At 43.8% G+C, this 12,735-nt stretch overlaps 1 protein-coding gene across 1 annotated transcript in view; it reads left to right on the top strand.

Annotated features, from left to right (window-relative positions):
• The window catches only part of abcg2d (ATP binding cassette subfamily G member 2 (JR blood group)), a gene marked incomplete at its 5' end in the record, with an annotated part of 68,018 nt that extends 55,812 nt beyond the window's left edge, over positions 1 to 12,206 (top strand). Inside the window, 2 exons of the mRNA XM_084318839.1 lie at positions 10,044 to 10,162; positions 10,886 to 12,206. Of these exons, the coding sequence (XP_084174965.1) occupies positions 10,044 to 10,162; positions 10,886 to 11,033 (267 nt within the window). The 3' untranslated portion in view covers positions 11,034 to 12,206. The remainder of the gene's footprint in view (positions 1 to 10,043; positions 10,163 to 10,885) is intronic.
• Between the last annotated feature and the right edge of the window lie 529 nt (positions 12,207 to 12,735).

The following is a 12,735-nucleotide window of genomic DNA, read 5'->3' on the forward strand; positions in this document are numbered from 1 at the left end:
GCACACTGCGGTCTTTACCTTCTCAGCTGCTGCGAACCACAGGTCAATTCCAGCCTGCCCTACCCCGATCACCCGGGCCGTGGATATCTCAAGATAAATCACATCCAATAGAGTTAGGGACCAGTTAATCATTGTAAGCTTCTCAGGCTCCTTCCATCTCATTGCTATTAGCTTCTTCGCTGCTGTGACGCCCGCTAGGACAACCCTTTTCAGTTGTACGGACGCGGGTAGTGTCGTTATATCGTTCAGGAGTAGCGTAACAGCTGTGAATGGGATAGTTAAGCCACACAGATCTGAAAGTTTGTCCGTTATTGACCTCCAGAAGCGGGCCACTGGTGGGCAATCCCAATACATATGCATATAAGTGCAGGGCGGCTAGGTGGTGTAGTGGTCTAAGGCACTCGCCACCAGTGTGGAGACGCTAGGATTCGCGTGTTCGAATCCAGCTCTCCACATTGTTTTTCAGTTTGGCTGGTCGTCCGCAGTAATACACATTGGCCGTATTACGGGGAGGGAAAAACTGAAGGGTGGGGATCGAACGTTGTGAACAAGCGACTCCTACAAGTCGGTTGGTGCGCCTGCGCAGTAGAATCAGGAAGTGTCGGGGGCAGCGTGAGCCTCCCACGCGTTACTCCTCGACACTAAGAGGTCGAGCTGCGCAGGTGAAAAGATGCGACTGCTGTTACCTCAAGTACCGGAGGGGACTTGTGCTATGTATGACTTAGTCCACATTGCAGCCGGCTTGTGGGAGGCAAGAAACAGCGTTCGTGACAGGGGAGGGTTGAATTGGATGATACGAAATTGGGATGGGAGAAAATATAGAAAAATGGGAGAAAAAGTGGATCAAAAAAAAACATATGCATATAAGTGCCAGTGGCCTTTTGAGAGCACAAAGTGCACCGAGAGTCGGTTATCAGTCCCATAGCATATAGCTTCCTAGGTGTAAGATAGGTCCTATGAATATAATTAAAATTAATTTGCTGGTGATTGGGGTTGCGGGAAGATAATGCCACATTTGCCCAAACATCATCCCAGTCAAACTCGGGGTCCAACTCCGGGATATCCACACGCCAGATTGTATCCAATGATAAATTTTATACGTGGATTGAATTAAGAGCGTATAAAAGTCGGAGACAAACCCTCTGGATGTCGTCCTGTCCACTATGAGCCTGAGGAAGGGGTGTGGGTGCAAGGCTTGAGCCCACGGTACGCCATGCGCCCTCAGTGCTGACCTTAGTTGAAGGTAAAGAAAGAAGGACTCGCCGGGAAGATCATAAAATTCTCTTAAGTCCTGAAACGCACGGAGGCCGTTCTTATCATAAATATCCTCCAGAGTATGCACTCCCCTCCTTTGCCATTGAGGAATATTAACCGGCTTGTGTCCAACAAGTAATTGCTGGTTATTAAAAATTGGAGAGTCCAGGTGCCATGGGCATTTAACCCCACACGACCTCTGTACATTACGCCACGTTTGGATCACGTGAGTTATGATCGGTCCATACCTCAGCCGGCATTTCGAAATAGAGACAGTGGAGTACACTACATCCTGCAATCTTAGCGGAGATACCGCCGCCGCTTCTAAGGAGCGCCACGATACAGCCTCTACAGGGTCTAGCCAGCACATCAGAGGTCTCAGTGAAAAGGACCAGAAATAAAGTTTAAAATCAGGGATTGCGAGGCCCCCATCTTGTTTTCTACGTTGAGTAGTAGCCCTTTTGATTCTCGGGCGTTTGTTATTCCAGATAAACTTAGATACCATCGATTGTACCTTGCGCCAGTGGTCTATTGGAGGGGGCAGGGGGAGCATTGAGCTAATCAAATTTATCCTAGGCAGGATGTTCATTTTGATTATGGAAGCCCGGGCTTGTAAGGAGTTAGGAAGGGACGACCACCTGTCTAGATCCTGGCGTATTTTATCATAAGTACCCGTGAAGTTGTACTTAGTAGTTTGGTTCAGCGTGGGGAATATCTCTATGCCCAAGTATTTAAAATGTTCTACTATGGGGATATCAACTGGTAGTCGTACCGCCTTGGCCAGTTCATTAAGAGGTAGGCAGGCTGATTTGTTCCAGTTAATCTTAAAGCCTGACAATTTACCAAAGTCGTCGATTATCCTCAATAATTTTGTGGCCGACCGGGAGGGGTCGTCCATGAAAATCAGCAGGTCATCCGCATAGAGAGCAATTTTGTGTGGAGTATTATTGACCATTATGGGGACGATGTCCTCCGATTGCCTAATAAATTGGGCCAAAGGTTTGAGGGAAAGCGCGAACAGTCCTGGGCTCAGAGGACAACCCTGTCTAGAAGATCTGGAGACTGGAAAGAGTGTGGAACAGTTTTTGCCTGTCAGTATCATCGCAGACGGCGAGGCATACAGGACTTTAATCATATGAATAAAACTCTTCCCAAGACCCATGACCTCAAGTACCTTCCACAGGTATGACCACTCAAGTCTGTCAAACGCCTTCATGGCATCCAAAGACAGAACTGTGGATGGAGTTGTATTGTCTTTACTGTTATCGATTACATGCAACAGCCTCCTAAGATTATCTGCAGCCAGACGCCCCGGGATAAAACCAGTTTGATCGCAGTGTACCAATACAGACATAAATCTCTGCAGGCGACGGGCCAGCACCTTGGCAAACACTTTTAAATCGGCCCCGAGAAGACTCAAGGGTCTATAGCTACCACAATCATTGGGATCTTTGTCCTTCTTGAGAAGTAAAGAAATCAACGCCATATTGACATCTCTTGAGAACTCCCCTTGTTCGATAGCGTAATTGATCATATCGAGCATCAATGGACCCAGTTGGTCCCAGAAAGCTAAATACACTTCGGGTGGAATACCATCCCAGCCTGGTGCCTTACCCCTCTGCATTTCAACAATCGTCTCCCTCAATTCCACGAGAGTAATCGGTCTCCCCAGTTCCTTGGCCTCTTCCTCAGAAATGTGGGGTATCTCAAGCCTGCCAATGAACGATTCAAATTTAGAGTCATCAAGATTACCCTCTGAGCTATATAACTGTGAGTAAAACTCTTTAAAAGTGTCATTGATCTTTTTCGAATCAGTAGTGACTGCACCCTGGCTCGTCCTAATCGAGGGGATATCCGAGAAATGATCATTTGAGCGTATTTTCATTGCCAATAGATGGCTAGGTCTGGAGCCGTGAAAACAGTAATTTTGTCTTGTCCTATGTATCAAGAACTCAGACTGTTGTTTAAGTATGGAGTTTATTTCTTTTTTGACTATCTTACGTTGTGTGTTTAGTCGTTCATTATAGTTAGTTTGCAAGGATGCGTATAGGTCCGCATATAATGATTCCAGTCCTTCTAGCTTTTTTGACCGGGATTTTCGCAAATTGGAGGCAAATAGTGTGACATGACCCCTGATAAATCCTTTCAATGCGTTCCACAGGACCCTAGGGTCATCTACTGTGCCAACGTTGATCTGCAAAAATTCAGCTAGTTTACTCCTGAACTCAGAACAGAAGTCATCGTTCTTTAGTAAGGTCGAATTAAAACGCCATCTGGGAGCTCTTGCGGAGAGCCTGCCAAAGGTTGCCGTAAGGAAAATCCCCTTGTGGTCTGAGAGAGCCAAGGGAACCAATGAGACATCGAAACTATCAAACATATTAGGGGACGCAAATGCATAGTCAATTCGAGAGAAGCTTTTGTGTCTGGCTGACAGGTGAGAGTAATCTTTGAGGGTGGGGTTGGATAAGCGCCAAAGGTCTGTGAGCCCTGTGTCCTTGGCCCACATCCTAAGGGCCTTAGAGGCCCGTTTTTGGTCGCTCGTTTCAGAGGGCCCGGACCTATCCATCTCCGCATCCCAGCACGCATTAAAATCGCCACCCACAATGAGAGCGTATCCATTAAGTTCCAACATATTCTTCGTGATTGTATTATAGAACGCTGAATCAAATGTGTTAGGAGCATACAATGCTATTATAGCCATCTTCCTATGCAATAATTCAACTTTTGCTATAGTAATCCTTCCCTCCGTGTCCGACCATACATCCAAGACTTTGATATCAAGGTTACATCTTGTAACTATGACTACTCCTTTCGTCTTATCATCGGCTGAGGATGAGGAGATAACGTGATATTGCCAGTTTTGCCAGTCTTGACACGTCACCTACCAATAAATGCGTCTCACTAAGGAGAGCAAGGTCAATATTTCTCCTCTTCAATAGCCAAAGGACACTGGCACGCTTGTGTGGGGCGTTAAGCCCTCCTGCGTTCCAAATTAAAATATTCAATTTAGCCATGGTCGAGCTCGTCTAAATGCGTAGAGAACATACCAGTGCAGCCAGGCTGAGTACAGAGGCGCTGATCCAGGCGGGCCCAGACGGTCAATCCCAGGAGTTCAGAGGAGGAACAATTACACACATATAAGACAACAGTACATAAAACACATAAAAATACCACCCCAGCTACAACCCCCCCTCCTTCTACTCTAAACCCTAACCCACCCGTCCTATTATAAGCCCCCCTATACCCACTCTCCAATCCCCACCCTATGCCCCATCCACTGAGGATGGTCATCTTCCTATCACTTCCCACTAGAGACATGGATCCAATAAGACGCTCCCCACTCCAACCCCCCTCTAGATAAACCCCTGAGTAAACCCCCACTAGTCCAATAAACACAAATAATAATAAAAATAAAATTCAATAAAGATATCGGTCGAAAACCACCTGAGCCTTGGCCCCAACATAAGACAACCATAATGGTAAAAATAGCCATTATTAAATAATAACTCCACATCAACCTGCAACCATCTATTTCCGAATCTGCGCTTCAACGTCGCAATGTTATAGCCCAAATGGGTACAGGAAAATTCAAAACAAAATTAAATTAAAGCATCCCAGCCGATAGTCTAAGGCAGGATCGGGTCACAGGTTAATTGTGCAAAATTGTGTGAACAATGTCAATTAAACAATGACAATAATAAGAAAGGGAAAAAAGGGGTTATGGTTAAAGTGCACCCCTGAAGCAGTCCCTCTGATCAGGCACAACGGCTGAAATGACATAACCTATGTAAGAATCGACAATAATAGGAAAAGGAAAAAGAGGGTTATGGCTAAAGTGCAAGCAAAGTTAAACCTGACCCAGCCTGTTATCACATATTTATGTATATTCGTTCGAGAGCCAACGTGAACCTTGGCCCTAACATGACAGCTATAATGGAAAAATTTGCCATTATTATATAATTACTCAACATCAACCCTGTGACCATCTACCTCGTAGTCTGCATATTAATGTTGCAACGTTATAGTATAAATGGATAAAGGAAAATTCAAAACAAAATTAAGGCATATCAGCAGTTAGTCCAAGGTAGAATCGGATCACATTTAAATCGCGCATACAGATGACATAAAAACAGCGACAATAAGAAAAAAAAAAGGAAAAGAGGGTTATGGCTAAAGTGCAAGCCATATAACCATATAGCCATAAAGTGCAAGCCATACCCGACCAAACCTGTTATCATATATTGTATATGCATATTCAACCGACCTTGGCTTCTACTATTGGATCCCAAAGCTCAAAACAACCTGGATATAAAAATAAAAGCATACCAGAAGTTAGTTAAGGACCCGATCACTCTTGAATTGTGCAAACCAATGTCACTTTGAACAGCAACAGCAACCAAAATACGTAACCATTAACGGTTCTCGAATGTCTCAGCGCAGACGATAGACGAAGCCCGCTTAGCTAGCCCGAGGCTAGCGCGTAAGCTAGTGATGAATCCGGATAGCACGTTAGCCTATTATGTACATTGTTCAGCTAGCTCGTTAGCTTCCAAAGAGGCAATACACAAGTACGACCATGAGGTCAGCTTTAGCAAGTAACAGAAGTCATTGGGAAGCCCCGCTAGTTGGATGGGCAGTGGGCAGTTAGCATGTCTGGGCATGACCGCAAGTATTTGTGAATAGTCGGCCTAATCAATGTATATAGGCCCACACCGCCAAGTCACTCACCCGACATAGATATCAAGCAACAGTCTCGGGTATCCCCGCGAGATATTCCTTCGCTTTAGCCAACGACCAAAATGAACGCTGACCATCGACCTTCTCCAATACAGATAATTTCGCGGGAGCGAATAACGTGGGCCTCAGGCCTAGCTTCCATAGCTTAGTCAGGACCACCTTGTATTCGCCTCTCTGTGCTTGAACCTCCGGCGTAAAGTCTTCGAAAATGGCCACTTTGTGATCGCCAAGCCTCAGATTACCCCTTCTGGTACGAGCCGACCGCATGATGAGTTCTCTCTGCTGAAGCCTGTTCAGCTTGACTATGATGGGCCTCGGCTCTTTGTTCACGCCGGGAGAAAACCTGCCCGCTCTGTAGGCCGACTCACAGACAGGAGGCGAAGGGAGGACGTCCGTCCCTAGTATTTTCTGCAGCAGTTCGGGCATGGTCTCAGAGAGACGGCCTTCACCGCTGGCCTCCGGTACTCCAACAATCCTGACGTTGTGGCGTCTATCCCGGGACTGCATCTCCTCCATTGCCGACTGTAGTTTGTTGACTTCAGCCTGCCTAGCCAGCAGGGTGGATTCGAGACCCGCCATCTTCTCGCACTGTAATGATACCTCCGTCGTTAGCATGGCTAGTTCGTTAGCATTAGCCGATGAGGCAGCGTGAATCGACTCCATCTTGTCTGTCAGCGGGACCACCGCCAGCCGTATTTCTTCCGATATCTCACGACGGAGGTTGACACAAAAATCCGCCAACACTTTCTTCTGTGCTTCAGCGACGCGTGCCTCAGAGTCTGCGTGTAGCTTGGTCATGACCAAGAGCACAGCTTCGCTTATTTCCCCGACACCGGACGACGATGCGGCCAGGCCCGGTGGTGGTGGTTTGCTGGTTGGGGCGCTCATGGCTCTGGTTTCCACCCCCGTCATCGCAGAAAGTCGAAAAAAGGCGATGACAGTATACTAAACACGACGACCTAGCAAACAGATAAAAACAAATAAAAATAAAATAAAGACTAATGGGGAGAAACGTATATTCAGCACGGTAGAAGGGAGCTCATGTGAAACACGTCTACTCCATGATCGCTCAGCTCCGCCCCCCCCAGAGGCAGGAATACTAAGCTCCCCTTTAAGCTCCAGGAGAGAGGCTGAAAACCCGCAGTTCTTGCCCGACTGATGGGAGCCGAATCCCGGATCAGATTTGTCTGATGAATACCCCCAAAACATGGAGGTCCCGAACGCATGGAAGCAGTGGCAGTTGGAATGCCCCACGGGCCCTGAGGCGAGATTGACAGCTCGGGTCCCCTGAGCTGTCGGGTCGTATCACAAACAGTACTGTATTTGCAAATCTGGTATGTCATGTATAGATGTAAAAAAGAAGCAGTGAAGCTAGACCAGCACTCTCAGGTTCAAGTATTTAATGGCAGCCTGAAACAAACATGTTTCGGAATTACATATTCCTTCGTCAGTGTTATAGCTTGCCATGTATAGATGTAGCACTACTGTCTATCTGTATGTCATGTATGTCATTATGTTATGATGAATTGAAAATGGGGGACCCTGATGTAAACAAGACGAGTCTTTCTCTGGTCTGCATCCCCTTAACACTTTGAGCGCCACGCCTGGTTTTCCTTTTTACCGGCTGAATGCCACCATCGGCGCCAATGTTAACGTTAATATCGCCTAATCTATGTTTTAAATTATGGCTATGTGTCTAATCTGCCCATCGCATTATCAAAGACTATTTTCCAGTCAGTGCTGTCAAGGCAGATTGTTTTTTTATCGCGTCGTTTCCGTTTCAGAGCAGTTAGAAAAGCCCCTGTTTTGATATAAAAAACAGCTCATTCTGGAGCATTCTATGAAAATCGTCTTTTAGTGGAATATTCCACAACGTTGATATTCGTCTGCCTTTTTATGAATCGTTTTCAAATAAACGCTAGATGATCAATATTATACGTGCACGCAAGCACATTACGGCCGCGCGTGGATAATCGCCTCGTTGATTTCCTCTCGGACTTTTACAGTGAAACCGAAAGAAGACATTTCACAAAACAGCCTATATCTTCATCAAACTTACTCTGATTATCCTAACACTGATAACATAGAGTCCTTACCTGACATCAGATGGTATCCAACTGGTATATTCCAATTCCTGATCACCATTCGAAAAAATCAATACGTGTATGGATCCAACGCGATACTGTAGAACTCCATGATCAGCAGGGATCTGAGGTTCCAGAATGAACTGTGGTAACCCCGGCTGGATCAGTGGACTGGAAAATGTGGAGTACCGGATTTTTTTCCCCATTCATTTTCATTGAGTCCATTCCAAAATCACTTATGTCATCTGGGAGACAACAGGGGGCGCTTTTTTCCACAGTGATCGCCGGCGCCGCTCGGCTATACTCGGGTAGGCTCGGGTGATGCAATAATTTTTCAGATCGCTAAAAAAAAGAAGAAAAAAAAATCAGAGAAATCTCGTGAGTGGCATTCAAAGTGTTAACAATTGTATGTATTGAGCTGTACTGTATTGTACCCATTCTGCAGCCTCGTCTATATCCCCGCCAGTGCATGGAAGTATTGATTGCGCCGTAACGAATCATTAAAAAAATATACTGTTAACTGGAATATGTTGTGCCTTTACACATATGTTGGATTATGTAATTGGTTTGTCAATGAGTTAACGGTATATTTTTTTAATGATTCGTTACGGCGCAATCAATACTTCCATGCGTTCGGGACCTCCATGTTTTGGGGGTATTCATCAGAAAAATCGGATCCGGGATTCGGCTCCCATAAGTCAGGCAAGAACTGCAGGTTTTCAGCCTCTCTCCTCTCTCCTGGAGCTTAACACTTTGGTTGCCTTGGGTTAAATTCATGATATACCATAGGTTGCCGGCTCTATTTGTCTATGGAGAAGTACCCCTTCTTTGCATGGCTATAACTTTTTAAATTCTATTGCTACATTGCCATTATTAGGGCCCATTCAAAGTCCTATATGTATTGTTCATTGTGTAGCAACGTTAAACTTTTTCATTCACATATTCATAGTAAAGTATGGTCTAATGTATAAGTATGTTTTCATCTCTTTCTGCAGCTTTCTCCAGAACGTGATCTATAGCCCCAAATGCATTATGATGATGCAATACAGTTTTATGGCAATCAGCGCGATATAAAAAATTCCAACTAGACGTACTTCTAGAAGTTACTACACGTCATCTGATGTTGACCGGATGGGCTAGGGGGCGTTTATAATTCCGTGGGCAGCGTTATACCAATCATCTAATGTGGGTCAAATGTTGATAATAGCAGTTAGTATCGAAGACGGTAACGTTACACGCTGAAACTCACCCCAGTCTCCGCGCGCCGTTGGGCGATCATCGTAGAGTAGAAGTCTTATCATTATGGGATGTAAATTTACCCGGTCCATCTCCAGCTTGTATAATGGTATATACGTCCAAATCATGTTGTTTATCGAGTTATTGGCAATCGATCACTGTGTAGCGTGACGAGCCAGAGTCCCGGGACCTATAGCGAGTGCCCGGAAGTACTACGGACGTCTAGCACAACCTCTATGGCACATCCTGTTAAGCGATTGCGCCGATCGGCCACCAGATGGCGCTCCTGAACCGCCAGAGAGCTCAGTGGGTCCTGCTGGTGGATCTCAGGCCAGCGGAGGGGACATATGAATCCGATCGCAGATCTTTGAAATATTGATATAAGGACGCTGTACAGCGTCCTCCGGCAACTTGAGCATGGCCAGCAATGACATCTAAACACGTTTCATGGCAGTCAAAGTGTTAAGGGGGAGCCGCGCTCGGCCAATCAGAGAAACGCAGAAGCGCAAGTTAGTTGCCTAAAGTGTTCACGCAAATGGGATGAGGTGTCTGTATATGTGACTCGGTATCCTGCATAATAACAGTACATCCTAGCTATCCTACTAACGTTCCTCATAATTGCAGAACTAATCTGTGTTATTGTAAACATAATATGATATGTGCATGAGTCAACAATTTTTTTTTATATTTGACTATTCCAGTCATCAAATGAATTATTTTAATTATGTTCAGGCTCTGAAAATCAACGAGTTTGTGGGTTTGAAATTCTGTGAGGAGCCTGGGAGCCGGACAAGCAGCACCATGTCTCCTGCCGTGGCCAACTGCAGTGTGAGCGGCACCGCTGGCCTGACGTGAGTATAGTCTGTCACTAGATTTATGTTCTCCTGCTACATCATTCATCTGAATGAACACTATTTTCATTTAGAAGGATTCTACTAGATACGATAAAGCTACTATGGATATCTTGCAAGAGGGTGGGTGTGGTCCACGATTGTGGTCAAATTTACAAAGATCAGATCCTTTTTAACCCTGAAACATTCACAGTTGTTAGATTATGGTGGTTTCAGCCTTCATCGCCTCCGTCCGTGCATCTGCGTTGTGTTGTTTGTTTTGTCATTCCATGAGGCCATCGTCTAAGGCTGAGACACCAGATATCTCCCTGGTGCATTTATTGAACAATCGTACGCTGAGTCGTCCATTTATATCAAAAGGAAGGTTTATTTACAATAAACAGAGGTCTAATACAGAATGAAATTAAGAAAAAACGAAGTCTTTAATTAATGAAATTGAAAGTGAATTCTTCTCAATCCTGGCTTCAACAATGTCATTGGTAGCAGTGACTTCACTGTCGGTTTCCCCTTGCATACTGTATATTGTGCCTTTCTTGTCTGATCCAAAGCAATTAACACAAGCTTGAATTGGTGTGTGCATTTTGAGAATATTTCTAATCGGTCTCCTCTATATTCTGCACTCATCATATCATGCTCATTTTAAGAGTCCTGGCTAACTTGAGGAATCCTGCTTCTGGAAATAACTCCTAGTTTGGTCACTTGTGGCCAACTGTCTCGTTCCAGATGCACCGGGGAACAGTATCTGGACTACCTGGGAATAGAGTACACGACCTGGGGCCTGTGGGGAAATCACGTGGCCTTGGCCGTTATGGCTCTCGCATTCCTCGCCATCGCCTATTTGAAACTCCGCTTCATCAAGAAGTTCACCTGAAGTGTGTCAATTCCATGTTGCAGTTCATTGTTCATTGTTCAATGAAGATGGCCAGTGTTTTCACCCGTTCACCGAATGTTTGGTAGTGAAGGTGTGTGCAGATTGTTTGCACTTGTATATATACATTTTTCTGGCCTTTTTGCTCAAGCGCTGTACTTAAGTACAATATTCAATGTACTTGTACTTTACTTGAGTATTTTAATTTTAGGGAACTTTGTACTTTTACTCCACTAGATTTCAAAGGAAATATTGTACTTTCTAACTCCACTACATTTATCTGAACCCATCAGTTACTACTAGTTACTTTGGAGAAAAGGATTTTGCATAGAAAAACATGGCAACCATTGATGAAGATTATGTACTTTCAAATTTGAAGCCTGCCAACTTCAATCGTAATCAGAGCAGCATAACTGGACCACATACCACTTTAACATGACCTTTAGAGGTCAATGGTTCAAGAATTGAACGCTCCCAAGCACTGGAATACACAAACATCATGTAGAATGCATACTTTTACCTTTGATACTGAAGTACATTCAATATCAAATACTTTAGAATTTTTAATGGAGGACTTTTATTTTCACTGGAGTACCATCTTATCTGGGTATTTCTACTTTTACTTAACGGTATACTTCACCACCACTGTGTATATTAGCATCACATTGGTATTCAGGTGGAGTGTGTATCTTTTTTTACATTTACTACTACTCTGTTTATTTATGAGCACTGACACCTTCTGTATTGTTATCAAATCAAATGAGACTCGTGCCTCATTATATTTAAAGAATTATCAAGAGGTGAAAATGTAATATTTGCACTAATACCAAATCACAAAGCTGAATCACTTTTGATAATCAAATCATTTGTATTGTTTGTATATGGCACTAAATAATAAAATCAAGTAGATGATAAATCATTTTGTTTAATTGTTCTACACTAGTGTGTTCAAAACCAAAACCTTTATAACTTTTATTGCTTATGTGTTGCTTGTGAAATCTTTTTTATAAACATTTTCATGTAAACAATTGGTCTTTCTTTTGTGCACTTGTTAGCATTAGACAGTGGTGCTTTTTTAAGTCTTACATTGAATAGATTTGTATTCAGGGCAGCGTTTAGGTCAATATAGGTAATTTCCTGACTTTTTGGCAGCTGACCCCATATTGAGGATATTTCTGCAACTCCAACATTTAAAGTGACGATGTGTCTTTTCTTTAATTATTATTATATTGTTTCTATTAATTAATGAAGTCCTGGAGTGTGTACAGAGCAGATTAAGAACATCCAGCACTTCAACGCGGCACTCACCTTCGCTGCTCTGGCCTCGAATGGTCTGGTGAGACACGGCACTAAGCCACCAGACCATTTGAGGCCAGAGAACTTGATTAATTAATAATAATAAAAAAGACACATTAAAGATAATGAAACATCTGTGTTTACTGTAGGACAGAGTGCCAAACCTTTCATTCAGTAAGCAAGCTACTTGTCAACTGTGTGGCATGACTGGATGGCTTTCACAGACACCTCTGTTTAATAAAAAAAAGAATAAAACATATACAGTCGTTTTTTATTTCAAAACAATGATGGATATTATTACCAATATTAATACTAGTTATTACAATTATTTGATTTGACTTTGAGGCCACGATTTTATTTCAAAATCGTACCCTGCATTGATGGTTAAGCTGCTGTTCGCATTTGATTT

Source organism: Notolepis coatsorum (genome assembly GCF_963971535.1).
Source record: "Notolepis coatsorum genome assembly, chromosome: 7".
In the NCBI taxonomy this organism is placed as follows: Eukaryota; Metazoa; Chordata; class Actinopteri; order Aulopiformes; family Paralepididae; genus Notolepis; species Notolepis coatsorum.